The 22,510-nt window shown below is 38.9% G+C and overlaps 1 protein-coding gene across 7 annotated transcripts in view; it reads right to left on the bottom strand.

Moving 5' to 3' along the window:
* Nucleotides 1-15,993, bottom strand: part of LOC116721426 (sickle tail protein homolog) — a 47,621-nt gene extending 31,628 nt beyond the window's left edge. For 5 of the 7 annotated variants that reach the window (XM_032565129.1, XM_032565134.1, XM_032565131.1 and 2 more), the window contains exons 1-6: nucleotides 14,287-14,370; nucleotides 12,508-12,703; nucleotides 11,456-11,654; nucleotides 9,576-9,669; nucleotides 2,828-3,119; nucleotides 1,190-1,457 (exon numbers count right to left, since the gene is read on the bottom strand). In XM_032565129.1, the coding sequence (XP_032421020.1) occupies nucleotides 1,190-1,457; nucleotides 2,828-3,119; nucleotides 9,576-9,669; nucleotides 11,456-11,654; nucleotides 12,508-12,703; nucleotides 14,287-14,355 (1,118 nt within the window). In that variant the 5' untranslated portion in view covers nucleotides 14,356-14,370. Of the gene's footprint in view, nucleotides 1-1,189; nucleotides 1,458-2,827; nucleotides 3,120-9,575; nucleotides 9,670-11,455; nucleotides 11,655-12,507; nucleotides 12,704-14,286; nucleotides 14,371-15,791 lie in introns of those variants that run through there. The other 2 variants (XM_032565133.1, XM_032565127.1) reach the window with 2 other exon arrangements.
* Nucleotides 15,994-22,510: the final 6,517 nt, after the last annotated feature.

Below are 22,510 nucleotides of genomic sequence, written 5' to 3'. Positions count from 1 at the left end.
GGAATTTTCCATATTTTATCACTTTCCAATCACAAACATAAATACATTTCTTTAGAATTGAATGTAACAGACCAAAACAAAGTGGTAATCAATTGTCAACATCTTTTCTACGTCTACTTCCATTTATACACTCAAAACATTTTTTACAAATAAAAACTTAAAAGTGTGGTGTGTAAAAATATTCAGCCCCCTGAGTCAATACTTTATGGAACCACCTTTTGCTGCAATTCCAGCTGCTAGTCTTCAGGGTTTGTCTCTACCAGCTTTGCTCATCTGTGACAGAAATTTTTGCCAATTCTTCTTTGCAAAACAGCTCAAGTTCAGTCAGATTAGATGGATAACTGGACTTCTTATGGTTTTCTTCTTGCCGCTCTTCCAGAAAGATCACATTTGTGCAGTGATGACTAATAGTTGTCCTGTGGACAGATTCCTCCTCTGAGCTGTGGATCTCTGCCTTTGGTCCAGAGTCACCATGGGCCTCTTGGCTGCATCTCTGATCAGAGCTCTCCTCTGTTCAACCTAGGAAATCTTTTTACAGCCTAAGTCTGCTTTAAACTTCTCCACAGCTTTCTCCCTGACCTGTCTGCTGTGTTCCTTGGACTTTGTGATCCTGTTTGCTCCCCAATATTCTCTGAACCTCTGAGGCGTCACAGAGCAGCTGGATTTCTACTGAGATTAGATTACACACAGGTGGACTCTGTTCAGTCATTAGCAGACATTAGGAAACTTCTGAAGGAAACTGGTTGCATTCAGAGAAAAGGGGGGTAAATACTTTTGCACACCACACTTTTCAGTTTTTATTTGTAAAACATGTTTTGAGTCAAATATAATTTTCTTTCTATTTCACAATTGTAGGCCACTTTTTGTTGGTCTCTCACATAAAATTCCAATGAAATATTTATGGTTGTAATGTGACAAAATAAGAAAAAGTTCAAGAAGTATGAATATTTTTGCAAGCCACTGTATATGTATGAAGTTTTTCTGAAAATGAAGTCTGCAAAATATTGTTAACCTTGAACATACTACTGAGAGACTGAAAACTGGGAAAACTCCTCTAATATAATTCAGTTGATGAGAGGAGGGTTAATCAGGACGGTGTATGCACATGTACTTTTTAAAAGAGTCAGCATGTGCTTCGCATCTGCTTCAATGTAGCTGTTTAAAGTGATGGTTAAGGAAGTCAGTTTACCTGCGAAGAGAGTTGCCATGGTTTTGAATGCTTTCCCCATGGACCATCAGGGGTTTGATGGAGGCTCGGTACTGTTGCAGCCCACCAGGGATCCCAAGCACCCCTACCTCCACTTTTCCTCCAGTGAGCATGGGAGGACTGCTACAATAGGAGGAAACACTGTGGTGACCTCTTCCTACTTCCACTGAGGCTGAACGGTAGTACTCAGGGTAATGTGATCCTCCATCTCCACGCAGCACCAAGGCTGTGCTTTTACTCATGTCTCCCTCTAACACACACACATAAACACACAGAGGCCCATGAAAACGTTTTTAAGGCAGAAAGAAACGCAGATCTGAGCTTTATGTAATAATTACAAGCACAAAGTTCAGCTTTTAGAAATCATGCAGGTATAAATTTCTACCTAAAGATCCTTGCAACATATTCTCACTAGAATTGCTACAATTTAAATTCATAGAGAAAAAACCCCCACAATGTTCTAATAACAGAAAAAATGTTCATAAGCATTTATTAATTTTCAGGTGGTAATATTTTCCTATTAGAAATATGATGAAGAGGTTTACAACTCTACTTTCAAACTGAGTTAAACTGCACCAGACCTTTTTTTCTGTCTAAGAAATCATTTTGGCTGTTACTGGAAAATAGGCACAAACCAAGACAGTCAATGATTCCCTGATTTGATTTCAATTTCTGCTCATTGTTATCTTTGGGCTTTTCAATATTTTCTTTCATTTTGTTGCGGAGTCTTGGTTTTCTCAATCGTCTCCATTATTTCTGTTCAGTGCTGCCCTATCACACATTGTCTCCATGTTTAGATGAGTAACCAACTGTTGATTAGTCCACCTTTATTACTCTATTAAGTATTAACCTGTACTTGCCTATTTTGTTGCCTTTGTAGTCCCACCCTTTCATTTAGATTTAAACTGTCGAGTTTGTTGTTTTTAAAGGCTTTGCTTTTAATGTGACAACCACTTTGGATTTTAAATTCACACCATTGTCATGTGACTGAAAGAACTGAAAAAGAGAAAAGGTTCAATTTGAGTTTCACACACCAGAGCTCCAGTTCAACAAACTTGAATTGCAGATTTTTTAGTAAAACCTGATGGAGAGTGCGTTACTGTCAAAGACAACAGAAGCTAAGTGATGCTGCAAATGCAAATCATACCAAGATTATTCAAAATAGATTGAAGGAGTAACACCTCTGTAGGCTTCTAGCTGGTTTTGGGCTGCTGGTCAGTTTATTTATTCATATAATATTTACAAAAGTTCTTGTTTCTTTCTTACCTTTAAATGTTCTACAGTATGGCACTTCTATGGCATACTTTCTTCTTCTTAAATATTAATATTTTTTCAATCACTTCATTCAGTGATTCAGTTCAATCATTTTAGTAACTTCCTGCATTTTGGATCCTCAACAATCTTATGTCATAAAGGCACATATTTGATTATATTCATTATATGCATATATATTTTGTTTGTTTACTGTATATTGTCCACAGTTTTAAATAAATACTTTTATTAGTTTATCTTGAATGTTGCAGGCGTCTGGTTCATTATTTTTGCCAAGCCTCAGAACTCTTTCACACCCTGGTGGCTCATTACAATAATCCTGAAATAAAAACCCCACCAGCTTCTCACCAGGCTTTACATCTCTTCTCTCCAGTATGGCACTACTGCTGGAGAACACGGTGCGGGACCGCACTCGCCCAGGCTGACATTCATGTGGTACTGTGGTACTGCCTGGGTCTGCCATTCCTTTTTTTCCGAGGAAGTCACCTCCACCATAAGCCAGTCTGGAAGGAGAGGAGGGCATGGAGCGGACCATCGGAGGGGACATTGATCCCTGCAAACTGTGCAGGGTGTTGCGGCCGGATGAATGCTTGCTGTGGATCGGACTGTGACTTCCGTACAACACCTCCTTAGATATCTGCTGAAAAACAATGAAATAAATCAGCAAATAATAATAATATTCAGAACTGAGACCAGTAATAATCATATGAAGGCAAACCAAATTCTCCTATGTGTTACTGTCCAATTACAAGGTGAAAAAAAATCAGATAATGAATGATAAGCAGAATTTTAATCAATGATATAAATTGTATGTTGACATTAAAAGTTGTTGCTGACCCCTGACCTGAACCACTATTACATCCTTATACACCCAGAGACTGATATCTGTTCTACAGAGAGAAAAGTTTCAAATTAGCAAACAATGAGATTCATTTTTGTTTTTCCAAACAAAGAGCTTCAGAAGACTTAAAATCTCGGTACGTCACAAAAGACATTTTAGAATTGCACAGATGAAAGGGTAGTACCCATATGAAGGGACAAACACAAATACTTGTTATGTTTGTCCATGTGTGTTTAGGAAAGCTATGAAGGTAATATGGTAAAAACTTCAAGAGTCAACATGTTTTCATGAAAACAGTGAAAAATACTAATAAAAAGTAATGATGTGCTTTCTAGCAGTCCGTATGATTAGCAGCCCTCTTACTTAATATCTACAAGTTTCTGCTAGCTCAGATAATAACTTAATGTAGTTATTATAACCATACGGATGATATCCATCTCTGTTTAACAATGTTAACAGTTGGCCCATTTAAACACAAGCAGATACTTAGAACTGTTACACCTTTCTGCACGGATAATAACAAAACTGAAGTTATTATCCGTGGAGCTAAAGCAAAACGAACTAGAGTCAACACACAGCTTTAGTTATTACAGCTGGAAACTAGAGATCAGGCCTGATCCCATATGAGCCATAAAATAAAACTTTTCAAATATATATCTGTTGCTCAACAGGCTTAAACTGCTGCAAAATCAACTAAAAGATAAGACACAAAATATCATTATAAATCATTAAAATAGTACATACTTATCTGTGTTTAATATTAAGTGCACTCAGTTTTCACTTTCTAGTGACGTACAGCAGTTCATGCCTTGCGTTTCTATAAACACTGAAGTGCAGCACTATGACATAGTGCATTGATTTCTATACACAGAGCCAAAGTGTCAGGACAGGCTCTCAGGTGTGTGAAAAGGCAGCCTGCAGTGGAACGTCCTGACCAGCTACAGGAGAGGAGGCTGTCCATCAAGCTACTGTTCCACCACTAATGGCATAATCTCTATGACTACAAATTTTCCTTCCAAACTTAATTACCCTTGACAAATCTCATTAGCTTTTACTCCACATGCAAATCCTCAGTCACCTCTAACTAACAAATCCAAGTCAGCCTCTAACTGAGGATGATGAGCACATGCTTAGCCTTCCTGTAGTGTTAGCTTTCTAATACTATTCATGGTGTTTGAGGTCGGTTTTGATCCCAGGCTTAAAATCAACACAAATAAAAGTACTCAAAATGTTTTTTATTGCCTATTTTGTTTGTAACTCTTGTTTACATTACTAGGCTTCCTTTTTCATCAAAAAATTGGTTTTAATATTTTCAGTGTGGTATCCAGTGCCTCTTTTTTCAGTTTTCACCACATTTTCAATTAGAAAAAAAGTAAAATGATCCTTAAGAGAATGGCATAGATATATATCTGATATTACTGAGGACTATTAGAAAACATCGTTTGAATAAATATATTTTGTTTTTTCCATCCATCCATTTTCTGTACACCCTTGTCCCTCAGAGGGGTCAGGAGGGGTTCTGGTGCCAGCTGACATTCCGGGCTAGAGGCGGGGCACACCCTGGACAGGTCGCCAGTCTGTTGCAGATATTTTGTTTTTTGATTTTTAAAATAATATTAACTAGCATACCTGGTGCACTTCTCACACAGGCAACAGTTCTGTTGGATCAATTTACGATTATAATCTGATTGTTGGTTTGCGATCCAAAATCAAACAAAGTCCAGCCATTATAGAGCTCTAAATCTTTTCTTTATCAGTTCTTTGCACATTACACTACCATTTTCAAACTGACAAACATTCCAAACAAGAGGGAGCCACCCCTCTGATTCAAACCACCTGGCTTTTAAAGCATGGCCAGGACTAATTAAGGGGCGGAGACAACAATTACATTTCCAGGTAAACGAAAGAACAAACATTTGTGCTAAACAATATTCCTAAACAAATATTCACAGAATTACAACTAACAATTTAACAAAAACAAAAATAAACTGGAACCAAACAAAAAATAAAACAAACATCTCTCCTCCTTCTCAAACAATGGACCTTCCCAGTAAGGTAAATTGGAAACACCAGGTCCTAGGCATCACTGCTCATGGGTGCGCCTCCATGGCAACACATGACCTCAAAGGAAAGAGAGGATGATCAAAACAAAATGTTAAATAAAGCAACAATACAGGAAGCACAAAAAACAACAACACCTGTTGAGGGGGGTAAATCCCTCACACTGATCAAGGATAAAAGGCTGCAAATAGTAAATCTAGATTAGAAACATAATCTTTCAGATATTATCAAAGTTCAAAACAGCACTTTACAATTTATAATTCATACATTCACACCTAATCACAGAATTGCTTAGTTTACTGTATAGAAAATTGCTGGAGGTATGATGGAAACCAAACACACATACCATACAATAACATAATAATAACATTAAAGAGGTACATTAAAGTACTGTAAACCTCATGGATTATCCTACATGTTTCCTAACATCATTCCTGGACCAGAAAAACCTTTCAACATGACTAAGAATTTGCTAGCCTGGTAAAAACCAGACTGTTCCCTAGTGAAAAAAAATACTTTAGTAAATTTCAAGCATACTTACATTTGCATAAGTACATCTTAAGTATATTAAATATTAAGTGTACTACATATAGTACAACAAACCTCCTGGATTATCCTACATATACTTTTCCACCATTAATGGCATATAAATATATACAAAGTAAACTAACATCATGCTTGTATCCATTTTGACTTTATAACTTTAAACACTTAAATATAATTGTACCATAATACACTTTAAAGGAATATATTAAATAAAAGTATACTTTAAGTGAACAAAATATGTATTTGCTCAAGTGTACCAATGAAACAATATGTTTTTAAAGATATTTTGTGTATATTTTAAAATATATGCTCAAAATAGATTTTTTTTGTAAAATTCACTTAAAGCTTACTTTAAAAGTAAACTATTTGTCATGAAGTGGTGTGGTGAGGAGGTGAGGCAGACGCTGAGACCCAGATTGACGTGCAAATGATGGATTTAATGATAAGTAATCCAGAAAATAAACAGTCCAAATAACACCAGGCAGCACTGATGAGCGGAAGCCAGGGCTCAACTCAGGTAGCAACTGGAACGACGGACTGAAGCACACATAGACAGACGCCACAATGAGACGAGTAACGACAAGGACCCGACACAGGTGAGACTAAATACACAGGAGGTAATCAGAGAACGAGAAACACCTGGGAGTAATCAAGGGGAGACAGGACAACGAAGAGACTCAAGGACACAGGAAACTCAGAAATAAACCCAGAAAAACCCAGATCACAACACTATTAAGTATATGAAAATTTCAGTATCTTTTAACTTACATCTCAGTGTACACTTTAGGCTAAGGAAGTATGCCTTTTTAGGTGCCTTAATTTTTTAGTATTTTACTAAAATTGCAAAGAATTAAAAAAATTAACACTCCTTAAAGTGGAACTTATTGTAATGTTATTTAACAAAGGGAATAATGTGTTCATGCTTCAAAACAGAGTCCATCACTACTCCCAGGTTTCGGCCTGATCGCTGGTTTTAGGGAGCATATAAATATTGAATAAGAGGCGTCCTAGGATTGAACTTTGGGGTACCCCACATGTGACCTCTGACCTCTTCAATGAGAAGTTTCCTGTTGAAACAAAGAAATCCCTGTTCTTTATATAAGACTCGAACCAGTTAAGCACTGGACCGGAGAGTCCGACCTAACTCTCCAGTCGATTCAGTAAAATGTCATGGTCAACAGTGTCAAAAGCTGCACTGAGGTCCAACAGAACCAGCACAGCTTTAAAAGTAGAGAGGGCCTTGATAATAGTTAGTGGTTTTGGTAAATTGAAGCTGGTGACGTCCTAGTCCAAGTTAGACAGAAACACAACAGGACAAGAACCAGATGGAAATGAAATGTGGGTCACGAAAGGAACCGAAGAGACGAAGGCTGCTAACATGTTTCTAGCTGGTGGTAAGTTTGATTAAAATGATAAACAGTACAGTACAGATAAAAACAAACTTACGTTGGTTTTAGAAATAGTTATTTTACCAATTTTATTGTGACTTTCATTATTATTACTTTAACAATCATTCAGCTTCATGTTATAACTTCATGGAGGTTCTGTTTGTTGCGACTTAATATAGTTTTCTTCCTAAACTGGTTTTAATTAAGCTCAGTATCCCAAAGAGACTTTGATATTGTGAGGCTGTTGTTATAACTCGTTCATTGTTGTTTTTATCTTCAACATATTTTTGCTGTTTAAGCAAATTAAGATGAAAGAGGAAACCAGGGATCAGGAATTATAAAATCTAAAGACATCGTCTTCATGGTGGAAGGATTTTTATTTTTTTTACACTGAGCAGCTGGTCACATTTCTATCAACAGTAAAAACTGGTGTGTTTCCAACATTAACTGCTTAATAAACATGATTTCATTTAAAAATAATTGGACAGAATTTATTCCCCTTGTTAATCTACCATTTGTCTCTCATACATTTTATTCATTGTTAGCTTTCAGTGCCCTGTGATGGACTGGTGACCTGTCCAGGGTGAACTCCGCCTCTCATCTGATGACTGCTGGAGATGGGCACCACCAGCCCCCCTCACTACACAGGATCAGTGTGTTCAGATCATGTATGGAAAGATTTTTAGGTAGTTTGTGTTAACACTTAAAACAGCTTCGTAGTTAATGCCAGCATCAACTGATTCTATGATATTACTGACTATTTATCTACTTTTATCTTATACAGGCAAATAAGTCACACAGAATGTTTTTTCACTCCAGGCAACCGAAGAAAGCAGAACAGAGAGCAGAGACTAAGTCTGAGGAGATGTTTTGAGTACAAGCATTACGAGTTTTGAGAACAAAAGACATGGAATCCTGTTTTCAGACTGAAAATGTGCGCTCTTGGATTATAGCAGAAAAATGACCCCGTAGAAGGAATCCAAGTAGATGGGAGAAAGCCCAGACTGTACTGTACGCGAGAATTTTTTTCAAGCAGAATTGCAAAAGAAGGCAATGACTAGGCAAATAATTTACTGTACATTCCACACAAGTCAGTGAAAGATGTGTGCATGAGAATAGCATTGTAATGATTAAGCTGGTGTAGCAACTGAGAAGTAAAACATAATTTGAATGGGAAGCTAATAGCATGGCATGTCTGTTTTTAAGTGTCTCTTATTCTGTAGGGATTTCAGATCTACAGAGGAATGTTCTGACACTCAGAGAGGAAGAAATCATTTCTTGTCATTTTAAACCTGAGAAGAATTATTACTCATAGCAAGGTGACATATTTGGTGCTACTCGGCACACAGGGAACTGGACTACAGTTTGCTGTTTGCTCTGGTTGAATCTGTCTTTCCTCACATATCTCTGCAACATGAGGTGAAATAAAGTCCCACCAGATTTTTCAGGAAAGAGCTGCTCAGCTTCTCAGTCTTTGAGTGAGAGAGCAAATTAAAATAGGGTACAACAAGTACATCTAACAGAAATCAAATATCAGAAAAAAAGTTCAATATTTTTTGCCACTCATTTCAGAAAAGTGAAATAATAATGGGAGAAATCCAAAATCGCTCAGAAAATTTGAATACCATGAAAAAGGTAAATATTAGGTAAAGGTAAATATTGCTTTATGTCCTAATCAGTTAATTAACTCAAAAAGTTGAAAAATTGGTAAATTTAGTTGGATAGAAATAACTTGAGTTGGTTAAGCTTAATAAATTAGGTTGGATAAACTTAATTTAATTGCTTGCTACCAGTTGAAGCAATTCGATTAAGTTGGCTGAACTAATTTCTTTTTCAGTGTAGTAAGAAGTCACTTCATCATGAGCTTCTTCATAAAGTAATTAAGTCCTTGAAATGTTAATCAGCTAAAATCATTGCTATCAAATGATTTTATTCATTTTACTGAAGACGGCTGAATTTACATTTGTGTTGTTGAAGATACACAAATGACATTTATTAATGTACAATGTTCCCCCTCAGCAAACAAAAGAAATTAAATAAAGTATCTGATATTATGCCATATCAACCAAATCTACTAAAAGATTACAGAAGTTGAAAGTTAACACTATGGAGAAATAAAAAATAAATATTTGTAGCCGGTCACAACAATTAATTGAGGCAGAGAATTCCACTGGGCAGAACCTTTGCTCTGATCCAAAAAGCACACACCAGGCTGCAGACTCCTTCTAGATTTCTTCAGGAATTTTATTCTTTGACTTACCATTCCTTCAGAGTTGGCAGGTCTGGCAGAGGGGCAGAACACATGGACAGGGTCTTTATGATACGCTTTCAGACAGGAATTTGGTGTTATGTCTCTGGAAGCAAGAGCAAGGGGGGTCAGAAGTGAATGAAGTAAATAGATGCAAAACTTTAAAAACTTTTGAACAAAATAATTTGGTGTTTTCTCTTTTCAGACAGACAGATGTAGATTTGTGTTAATGCATAGTACAGGTGCACCTCAAAACATTAGAATATTTCAAAAAAAGTTTAATGTGTTTTCACTCATTTGAAAAAGTGAAACTCACTTATTAAATATTTCAAGTTTTAATTTCTTGTAACATTGATGAATATGGCTTACAGATATTGGAAACCTCACGTTTGTCAGAAAATTAAAATCTTCCATATGATCAACAAAAATGTGTAATTTGAACACAAATATCAGGCTGCTGAAAAATCTGTTCATTTCTCTGCACTCAGTACTTGGTTATGGCTCTTTTTGCACCCCACAGATTGTCTGTGGGGTTAAAGTGGTCAGGCCAGTTTGCTGGTCAATGAAGAGCAGGAACACCAGAATCACTGAAGCAGCTTCTGGTACCTCTAGACTAGCATTACCAGAGAAGGGTCATTTAACATTTCTACCTTTGGAGCCCAGAGACGGGTCGACTGACCTGAAGGATTTTAGCTAGCATCCTATAAGCAGGTGTGAACAGGCGCTTTTGTTCTGTAAATAAGGCCACCACTGGCCTTATTTACAGTAAGGTAAATAAGGCCAGGGCCCTGAGTCCAGGGTCAAAAGACCCTGGACTCAGGGTCTTTTGACCCTCTTTCGGGACTTCAGGGGGGAGGTCGAAAACCCTGGTAATGCTAGTGCTAGCAGTGTGGGCTGGTGCCAAGTTTTGCTGGAAAATAAAATCGGCATCTGCATTCAGAGGGAAGCATAAAGTGCTCTAGAATGTCCTGGTAGATTCTACATCGACTGCGGACTTCAGAAAACCCAGTGGACCAGAACCAGCAGATGACAAACCATCACTGACTGGAAACTTCACTCTGGAGTTCCTCTCTATGGAACTCTGTAGGAGACATGGGGAAACATTTTTCTTTTGCGTTCCCTTGCAATAAGTTTTGCGTTCCCTTGCAATATGCTTACTGCAATATTTGCTGGTCTATTTTGTACACAGTCACAAATGTTAATTAAAATTTCAAATATATACACATTTAAAGTGAAAACGTGTTTATTCTTAACTCTTTGGTCCAAACAAACTGATTGAAAATCAATTTATTCACTGCATGTTTACGTCTGTTTGTGTAAGGTTGAGATTGAACTGCATAGTTTAATGAATGGTTTAAACAAACCTTTAAACCATTCAGACCAACACAATAGAGACACAATCAACAACTCAGAAATAGTCCAAATAGTTTGGATGTAGTTTTTATTTCTTTCCTTCTTATGGAAAGTTTCCATTTATATCATAGGTGTGTGGTGTATTTCAAGAAAAAGATATAAAACTTCAGATATTTCACAACAATATATTAACATACATGGAAAAACCTTACGAAAACCTTATATTAAGGCAGAAAGTATGATGGCCACCGTAAGAAAGGCTTATAGCATTTAGTTATGTCACATGAACAGATCAATACATTACTGCAAGGGAATGCAAAAGAAAAAACATTCCTCATGTCCCTCAGAGGGCTCCGTACCTCTCCACTCTTCCTCCAGACCCAATGACCTTGATTTCCACAGGAAATGTAAACTTATTTGAAAAGAGAACTTTGGATTACTGAGCAACAGTCCGAGTCTTTTTCTCTTAGTTCAGGTAAGACGTGTGTTTCCAATATTTTTTTTAGATATACTATAAGTCTGCTTCAACAGCCCCTCACCTGAGGTCCTCCAGGTCATAGTACATGTTACGCTTGGTGTCCTTGATGCAGATGGCCATGTTTGGAGGCTGCAGCATCTTCATGGTGAGCTGATGGGGAAAGGCAGTGACAAACAGAGCCTGCAGGGTGTCATGGCTGCTGACTTCAGTTGAAATCATGACCTGCTTTGTCTCCCCCTCATACTGCAGGAAAAGCACACCTGACACACACAGGCAGAACTTAACAGAACTGTCACAGCAGAAGTATTGGCTTGTAAACCCTAGTGTAGAGAAGAATAAACTATATACAAATAAACAGAAAAAAATTGAAAATGTGATTTTAGCTTCAAAATACATTTCATCAAATGCAGGATAAAAACCTCCCTCCATCTCCTTCTAATTTAGTAATACATATGTTACTCTACCGTATGGTGGCAAAGGTTTATCTAGGTCACTTATTCTGGGCCAGGTTGACTCATCCTAAACTTGTTTTTTTTCCCATTAAGAGAGTGATTCCTCCACAGCATGCTGGCTCAGGATGAGTGAATGCATCAAAATAAAGACTTGATGCAATCTGCTGCTTTCTTCAACTTTTTATCAACTGGCATTCTGTAATCAGTGGTATCTGACTGTATCATAATTGATATGCAACTGAATCCTTGTTGTAGGTCTGCAAAGCTTAGCAGTCCTTTCAACTTGAAGAGACATTCAGCAAAAACATGTTATAGAAACCTTGACCCATGCAGCTCACAGCAGGTATCAGGTTCCCCAGTGGTGGAAAACAGGTCAAAATGCAGAAAATGTCAGGCTTTCTTTTCTGCTTTTTAATGTATAAAAGCAATTCTTCCTTCCTTCAAGATGTTCTGTACTACAAAAGGAAAACGTACAATCATTTCATAAACCTTTTAAGGAGTTTGAAATGTCACTGTTTTCTATCCTGTATGACAGTGTGAAGAAGCACAAGCTCAGTGGGAGAAAATGAACACCATGTTCAGGAACATCAACTGCTGTCACCTCTATTAATGATATGTGTTGCCTTAATGTGCAGTTGAGTGCGTGTTTGTTTCTATCTACCTGGTAGCTTGTCTCTTGTTTGACAGCTGGAACGTGCTGGTAGACTTGCTCTGGCTTTACAGCCTCGTGTGAAGGTGACTGATGTAGAGGGAAGCTCTCCGTCAGACATGGTCTCTAAAACCCAAGGCTCCTGTTCTTTCACCAAACTCTCCACAAATGAACAGTCGAGGCTTTTAGAAGATAGGAGTTTCCTCGCCTGGATTGAAAAAAAAGCAGAAAGCACTGAGGTCATACAGTATGAGAGAAAAGTAACAGAAAAAGCAGTTTGGGCTATAAGTCTGAAGAATGTATCACAATATAAGCCTTTCATATCAGTTGATATCAATAATTACACCAAATCCAAAAATCACATTGGTTTTGCTCAATCAGGTTAACTTTCTGAACTATGGAGCAACATAAGCATCAAAATGCATGAGTTGTTCTCACACGTGGATCGGTTTCCTGAGAATCTGGATCAATGAATGATGAGCAGGTGGAGAGATTCCATCAGGACAGAAAAGAGACAGAGAATTTTACACAATGAAGAAGTAATGTTCAATTCACATGCACTTACCCTTATTAGTGTTTTTTATTCAATTTACAGAAATCCAAGTTTGTAACATTTATTTAATACACTCTCTTAGAAAACATTTTTTTGTCCTAAGACCTTTTTTTGGGGTGAAAAATATTAATATTAACGTTTTTGTGACTGATAATGTCACAAAAATGTAATCAGTTTAGGCAGAAGATTAGATTTAGCTCAATCAAATTAGAATAAATACCTGACCTGATTGAGAAAAATAGATGTCATTTTTTGATTCACTCTAAGTAAGTGAACCTCCGAGTGCTTGAGGAGGGAGAGGTGGAGAACGGCTGGCCGAATTTAGAGTTCATAAATCGGATCAACCTTGAATTAAACGCCGCTTACACCGTGGAGCACCAATATTCAAGTAGAAGCTAACTTCACTATGATATCAACGCATGCGCGATCTGAGCTCCAAATTATGCCCCGCCTCTTCTGTGACAACTTTCACACATACAAAAAATGAGTCTCTCACGCAGACAAATACAAGACTCATCCCCATTCATTCAGCCTCGTGTTACTTCACCAACACACACACACACACCCACACACACGCCCCCATACATTTTAGACCTATCATTCAGAATAGTATGTCTGTATGCTTTGTGTGGGCGTGTGTGTGTGTGATATTTTAGTTGTGTATATGCGCAATTTTAGTATTTTGTGTGTGTGTATGAGTCTTTAGTAGTGTGTGAGAGACAAAACATAGTTTTTGTCCTAAACGACCCCTCATAGTTATATTAGGGGTTGAACATTTTATGATGTATTTAAAGATTTCAGTTTCCTAATCATGAAGTTTGCCTTTTAAATATAAATCAGCAACAACAGGAGTTCAAACATTGTTTGAGGATTTATTAGTTAACTACATGCATAACTAGCAACAATACTCGGCACTGTTCCCTAAAAGAAAAAAGGAATGTTATGCTCTGTGACATTCCAGCCTTCTTTTGGTGAAACTGGTTGTTCATTTCCTGTTCCTTGTCATGGAATGAAAACATCACCTGCTTTTGAGAGCCTATAAATATTTCCCTATAACTGTGTATCACTGACAGTGCTGGTCTTTGAGAATTCGATGCTTTTGGCAAGGTCATTAATTTGTGTATATTTGCATTTTCTCTAAAGTCATTTCCCTCACGACATAACCACAGAGATATGTTATGTGTCCACAGTCTGGAAATGAAAGGGAAACACAAAACATAGCTTGCAAGTTTTCATACCTGTAAGACCTTTGGATCAGTGTAACAACGGAGCATTGGAAAACCATGAAATCCTTTGAGCTCAGTCATCCTCCACCAGCAGCTCACCAGCTCATAGCTGTCAGTGGCAGTGTCACCCTCCTGACTGACTGGCAGCCGCAGGCAAGGCTGGGGAGGTGTGTTCTCTCCCCACTCCTCTTCTCTCTGAACTTAAATGACTGTGAAACTCCTGACGTTTGCAGATAACCCCGCAGTCATTGTTCTGATCTAAGACACTGACAAATATGCATGCACAGAGGAGGTACATTGACTGGTTGGCCGGTGTGGTAGACGTCCTCCCCTCACCATTCTCAACAACACTGTCAACTATGGATCACTTCCTGTTCCTAGGACAGGACGGGATGGGTCCAAACTGCAACAAAGGATCAGGTCTGCAGAGAGAATCATGAGGGCTGACCTTTCATCCAGAACTTGAATAGGCCTCCAGTAAGGAAAGGGGCAACTAAAATCTCTGCAGACCCCACATATTCTGGACACAAACTGCTTAGGCAGTTCTTTCCTAGGCTGTCACTGTGAGGTATTATCACAACACACCTCACCCCCCGAGGATTCAGTTCTATTATGAAACAAGTTAAGCATATTTAGACGATTCTATCTCATCTGAAGAAGTATTGGGTGTACATAGACATAAAGTTACATTTCTTCTGAATGTTAAAGGGGTAGTATTATGTAAAATCTACTTTTTTTGTTTTATATCATGTTATAATGTTGTTTCCTCATCAAAGCACACCTGAGTCGATGCACCATCATGTTGTGCAAAGTGGCTTTTTAGGAAAAACAACTGCGTATCATTGTTTCTCATGTGACTTCATGTGTTGTATGCAATGTGAGCAATGTTCTGTTTGCTCCACCTAAACTGCCCTGGAGGAAATGAGCAGGTTGATCAGGTGATCTGCTGTCATGTCGTTGCCTCCTGCAGTCATCCTACTACAGCAGATTAGAACTGGTTGGCCAGGTCATTCTGAATCATCTCAGTCTATTAACATACAGTACTGTATGTCTCATGTAATCATTGGTTGCTGTGTTTGTATGGAAGGCTTTCTGAGCACACCAGTGAACTATACAAGGCTAAGTTTTCAAAATATATATATTCTAAATGAAGTTTACTGTAGAACTTAACACCAGTATTGAGGAACGAAGTGCAAAGTGACTTCAGTTGGAAAAAATCTTATATGAGAGCATGACATTTGCCTAAGCATAACAGTCTGTTGTCACGCAGGTAAACACAGCGATGGTCTGCATAGAAGGAAATCCTGTACCTCCTTTGTACACACACACACACATGCACACACACACACCCCCGCACACGAACGCACACACACACACACACAGAGAGCACGCCTTTTCTAATTCTTTGCATTCAACAGCTGCTGTCTGCAGTTGCTACTTTTTAGATTTTAGATGATAATAAAAGACAGACATTAAATCCTCATTGACTCTGCTAAGGTACTAATGTAGGTACTAACCTGCTGGGAAGGAGGACAGCAGCATGTTCTAAGAGCTAATAATCCATTTTGAGGGGTAAAATTCCATCTTTGCTGTTTTCTTGATCAGCGTGGAAACTTGTGTTCTGTGTGTGTAGCTCTGACAGAGACCAGCTCTGTTTCTCCTGCTCAGCCGCTCTCTGTCACCACAGTGCTGTTCCACACAGCTCCACCTCAGCTAATAATGCTGGCTGTACCTGTCTGACAGGCACATAAAGACCAACTTGTCAACTTTATAGAATGACTCATTAAGCAAGTTGGGACATCTCCTATCAGAGGTTCTCTGTCAGCACACTGAAGTTCTCTTTCATTACTATCACAACACAGACTGCACAAAAATCACAGTTGAAAAGTGGCATTTAAATGCCTCTGCTCATGGAGTCAAACTGAAGACATGTCCACCCTTCCCCTTGGCACTGCAAGCTGGAGTCATACAGTCCTGAGAGGTTCCCACAGAAGACTATATAGAAGAAGACCATATATAGTATATATACAGTATATATATATATATGTATATATATATATATATATATATATATATATATATATATATATATATATATATATATATATATACACTGCTCAAAAAAATAAAGGGAACACTCAAATAACACATCCTAGATCTGAATGAAAGAAATATTCTCATTGAATACTTTGTTCTGTACAAAGTTGAATGTGCTGACAACAAAATCACACAAAAATCATCAATGGAAATCAAATTTATTAACCAATGGAGGCCTGGATTTGGAGCCACACACAAAATTAAAGTGAAATAACACTACACGCTGATCCAACTTTAATGTAATGTCCTTAAAACAAGTCAAAATGAGGCTCAGTATTGTGTGTGGCCTCCACGTGCCTGTATGACCTCCCTACAACGCCTGGGCATGCTCCTGATGAGGTGGCGGATGGTCTCCTGAGGGATCTCCTCCCAGACCTGGACTAAAGCATCCGCCAACTCCTGGACAGTATATATATACACTATATATATATATATATATATATACACTCCTCAAAAAAATAAAGGGAACACTTAAACAACACAATATAACTCCAAGTAAATCAAACTTCTGTGAAATCAAACTGTCCACTTAGGAAGCAACACTGATTGACAATCAATTTCACCTGCTGTTGTGCAAATGGAATAGACAACAGGTGAAAATTATTGGCAATTAGCAAGACACACTCAATAAAGGAGTGGTTCTGCAGTTGGGACCACAGACCACTTCTCAGTACCTATGCTGTCTGGCTGATGTTTTGGTCAGTTTTGAATGTTGGTGGTGCTTTCACACTCGTGGTAGCATGAGACGGACTCCACAACCCACACAAGTGGCTCAGGTAGTGCAGCTCATCCAGGATGGCACATCAATGCGAGCTGTGGCAAGAAGGTTTGCTGTGTCTGTCAGCGTAGTGTCCAGAGGCTGGAGGCGCTACCAGGAGACAGGCCAGTACACCAGGAGACGTGGAGGAGGCCGTAGGAGGGCAACAACCCAGCAGCAGGACCGCTACCTCCGCCTTTGTGCAAGAAGGAACAGGAGGAGCACTGCCAGAGCCCTGCAAAATGACCTCCAGCAGGCCACAAATGTGCATGTGTCTGCACAAACGGTTAGAAACCGACTCCATGAGGATGGTATGAGGGCCCGACGTCCACAGATGGGGGTTGTGCTCACAGCCCAACACCGTGCAGGACGCTTGGCATTTGCCAGAGAACACCAGGATTGGCAAATTCGCCACTGGCGCCTTGTGCTCTTCACAGATGAAAGCAGGTTCACACTGAGCACATGTGACAGACGTGACAGAGTCTGGAGACGCAGTGGAGAGCGGTCTGCTGCCTGCAACATCCTTCAGCATGACCGGTTTGGCAGTGGCTCAGTAATGGTGTGGGGTGGCATTTCTTTGGAGGGCCACACAGCCCTCCATGTGCTCACCAGAGGTAGCCTGACTGCCATTAGGTACCGAGATGAGATCCTCAGACCCCTTGTGAGACCATATGCTGGTGCGGTTGGCCCTGGGTTCCTCCTAATGCAGGACAATGCTAGACCTCATGTGGCTGGAGTGTGTCAGCAGTTCCTGCAAGATGAAGGCATTGAAGCTATGGACTGGCCAGCCCGTTCCCCAGACCTGAATCCGATTGAGCACATCTGGGACATCATGTCTCGCTCCATCCACCAACGTCACGTTGCACCACAGACTGTCCAGGACTTGGCGGATGCTTTAGTCCAGGTCTGGGAGGAGATCCCTCAGGAGACCATCCGCCACCTCATCAGGAGCATGCCCAGGCGTTGTAGGGAGGTCATACAGGCACGTGGAGGCCACACACAATACTGAGCCTCATTTTGACTTGTTTTAAGGACATTACATTAAAGTTGGATCAGCGTGTAGTGTTATTTCACTTTAATTTTGTGTGTGGCTCCAAATCCAGGCCTCCATTGGTTAATAAATTTGATTTCCATTGATGATTTTTGTGTGATTTTGTTGTCAGCACATTCAACTTTGTACAGAACAAAGTATTCAATGAGAATATTTCTTTCATTCAGATCTAGGATGTGTTATTTGAGTGTTCCCTTTATTTTTTTGAGCAGTGTATATATATATATATATATATACAGAGAGAGACACTTTATCATGAGTTTTAGCTGTCCTTATAAAAATCACCTAAAAACATAGTTTTTAATTTAGCCTTTTTAATGCACTAGAGCTATCTAGCTACTTCTGCAAATGTATGTCAGGAGGCCCACTATGCTGCTTAGACTCAAAATGATGCAAGATGAACAACACACAGAAAGGTCCCAAATAGAACAAGTTAAAAAAAAGTTATGAAACAAAAGACTCTTAATTATTCTTAATAATATATATTTTTATATGATATATAATATATAAATGCTTTATATGATATATAAATGATATGAATGATATATAAATGATATGTATGTGTAACAGGTAAATCTTTTATCAATGCAAACTCGACTAAAAACCCACCTGTTTAGAATTGTATTTGAAACGTAATCAATTACAAATTTATTGATGGAACTTGACTTAATGTCATGTTTTGATTGTTGATTCTATGTTGCATTGTGTTTCTGTGTTTGTAATGATGTAAAACACTTTGAAATGCCTTGCTGCTGAAATGTGCTATACAAATAAAATTTGATTGATTGATATCATTTATATATACTTATATATATATATATATATATAAGTTAAAAACTCTTTGCTGAATAATAGACAATAGCTTGCAAAACTACTCAGACCCTTTGAATTTTTCCGTATTTTGCAACATTACAGCCACAAACATAAATATATTTCATTTAATTTTTATGTGAGACAGAAACACAAGGTATACAATTGTGAAGTAGAAAGAAAATTAAACATGATTCAAAGATTGTTTTGCAAATAAAAACTTAAATTGCAGTGTATAAAAGTATTCAACGCCCTTTTCTCTGATTGCAAGTAATTAGCTCCAGAGGTTTTCTAATGGCTGCTAATGACTAAACAGAATCAAAGAACACAGCAGAAAGCTGTGGAGAAAAGCAGACTTAAACTGTAAAAAGATTTCCCAAGCTTTGAACGTCTCACAGAGCTCTGTTCAGTCCATCATCTGGAAATAGAAAGAGTGTGGAACAACGGCAACAAGACAAGGCCGTCCACCTAAACTTCCAGCTGAACAAGGAGAGCTCTGATCAGAGACGCAGCCAAGAGGCCCATAGTGACTCTGGACCAAAGGCAGAGATCCACAGCTCAGAGGAGGAATCTGCCCACAGGACAACTATTAGTCATCACTGCACAAATGTGATCTTTCTGGAAGAGTGGCAAGAAGAAAACCATAAGAAGTCCTGTTTGCAGTTTTCTAGGAGTCATGCTGGACACAACAAACGTGGAAGAATAAACTTTGGTCAGACCAGAACAAAATTCAACTTTTAGGCCACTTTTAGGAGAACTAACACTGCGCATCACTCTGAACACACCATGCCCACTGTCAAACATGGTGGCGGCAGCATTATGCTCTGAGGTTGCTTCTCTTCAGCAGGGACGGTGAAGACGGTCAGAGTTGATATGAAGATGGATGGAGTCAAATACAGGACAATGGAGTCTGCAACAGACATGAGACTGGGGCAGAGCTTCACCTTCCAGCAGGACAACCACCCTAAACATAAAGACAGGCTACAATGGAATGGTTTCAAGCAAAACATATTCATGTGTTAGAATGGCCCAGTCAAAGTCCAGACCTCAACCCAATCAAGATCTGAAACCTGCTGTTCACAAATGTTCTCCTTCTAATCTGACTTAACTTCAGCTGTTTTGCAAAGAAGAATGGGCAAAACTATGTCAATACGGTATACAGAGAGCTGAATACTTTTACACACCACACTTTTCAGTTTTTTATATGCAAAAAAATTTTGAATCATGTATAATGTTTTTTCTAATTCACAATTGTTTACCATTTTGTGTTGGTCTGACACGTTAAATTCCAAAGAAATGTATTTATATTTATGGTTGTAATAAGGCAAAATATGGAGAGGTTGAAGTGGTATGAATACTTTTGCAAGCCACCGTAAGTTACTAAATTAACATCAGCGCAGACAATGCTTCAGTGATTATGAATGTGACAGTATATGACTCACCTTTATACTCTCTCCATGTCCAACGATGACAGCAGCATGGTGAGGATATTTTTGTTTGAGGTGTTCCAGGAACACATCCTTTTTCTTTTCCAAATCCAGTTTTGGTATTTTGTGACTGTTCTGCTGCTCATCTTTGCAGGTGGCACCAACAAGTGTAAAATTTCTAGGTAAAGTATTTGAAGAGGATCGAACTGGATCAACTGTGGAAAGATTGATGTCGGTGCGTTCCTTCTTCTTTGTTAGATGTTCTATGCCGCTGCTACTGGCAGTCAAATTTGTGGAGTGAGAGAGATTGGATGGCAAGGTTCCAAAATCTAAGTCAAATAGAGAAAAGGGAAAGAAATAAGTAAACAGGGTGAGAGGAAAAAATAGGGATGCACTGAAAGATAGGGGGATGTACAGTTACCAAACCCAAATCTATATAATCTACACTTTAAGTGCATTGGACTTTGATAGCAGCTACAAGCATGATATTAGCAAGTAAATAAAAGCCAATCCATCCATTATATTTTGCTTTATCTGAGATCAGGTTGATGGGTAACAGGTCCAGGAGGGAAACTCAGACATTGCTTTCCCCAGCAACAGCCACGTGCAGAGGGAGGAGGAGAGGGGAGCAGAAGGGGCTTGAGCCTCTGCCCCTTTTATCCTTGATGCCCCTAGTGCCCTTTTTGAGCTTTTTTTCTTCTCAATTTTTCTTTAATTTGTGTGTCTGAAGAGTAACATTTAGTATAATAATTTAGCAAAATAAACTAGTCTGGCTGCCCTCAGTCTAATAATGACTCTCAGTTTCTGCCTCCATGTTATCCAGACACCTGGTCCATGGTGAGGAGGAGGGGGGCAGATCAGCACCCTCAAATTATGGGCAAGAATATTTTTTTTCAATAAAAACAAAGGCCTGATGTTGACATTAGAAAAACTGTTGATATTTATTTTTCGTATTTGTCCTCGCAGTAGCAGGAAACATTACATTGCTCTTTTGGATTTGCTTGTTATATTTTGTATTTGTAGTTATTTACTTTTCTTAATAGATTTATTTTTACTGTAGAAGCAAAAAAAAACAAAAAAACCCCCAGAAATTTCTATTGTTTATCCTTTTAAAATTTATGATGCCTATTTATCCCAGTGCTCCATGGATCCCTAAATTTGAAGGGCAAAATGACACCAAATATAATGAATGGAAGGAGCAAATACAAGGTCTTTTAGAAGCAAATGACTTACCTGATCACATAAAGTAAAGATCTTGATTGATGCCTTGTCTTATCCAGACGCCAAATTAATGTGCCCTGTGATGATGAACGTGATAGTGTGGCAAAAGTATTTTCAGTTCTGGATGACTTGAAGGTTCCTGACTCTGCTTTATGGTCACAATTCTTTGGTGCTGTGCAGAAACCAGGCGAGCCAAAAACTACAGAAACATGATGCAACAGAAGCACCCACTGATACCCACTTTAGGGGCCAATTCCTGCTTGGCCTGGAGGATGGTGCCATACTTCAGTTGTTAAAGTGGGTTGTGCACCTGGATCTTGATGCAACCTGTGCTGTTCAACAGGAGGCTCTTCTATTGGAAGAACAAAGTCCAAGATGGCCTGAAGTGACATGTGCTGCGGTAAGGGACCCTAAAGCTGTTCGATCTCACCAACAGAGTGACGTGTGGAAACAGGAGCTGAATAAGGAACTCATGGATTAAGTGAAGGGCCAGACGAAGGACCTTGGCCGTGAGTTAATCAAAGGCCAGAAATCAACGGGTCCCACATAAACATCTGTACGCCCCAGGACCATCCCTCCACATCTCCAGGGGAAACAACACCAGGACCGTCACACCAGCTACCAATGGGACGAGGACGGTAGGCCCATTTGTAGAGAGTGCAAACAACCGGGTCATATAGCCAGATTTTGCAGAGAGTCCTCTGTAAATCAGCCAGCTTTAAACTAGCACACCCTACTATTGAGGCCCATGCGGTGGGGTCAGGTCAAAAAGACCAAAGGGCCTCTACTAACTTAGTGGGGAATTGCCCATAAGTGTCTGTGGGAGGAATTAATTTGGAGGGACTTTTGGATACTGGGTCACAAGTGACAATT

This window comes from Xiphophorus hellerii, chromosome 6 (assembly GCF_003331165.1).
Source record: "Xiphophorus hellerii strain 12219 chromosome 6, Xiphophorus_hellerii-4.1, whole genome shotgun sequence".
Classification (NCBI taxonomy): Eukaryota; Metazoa; Chordata; class Actinopteri; order Cyprinodontiformes; family Poeciliidae; genus Xiphophorus; species Xiphophorus hellerii.
The sequence above is the reverse complement of the archived record's forward strand: the minus strand, read 5'-3'. Positions and strand labels throughout refer to the sequence as shown.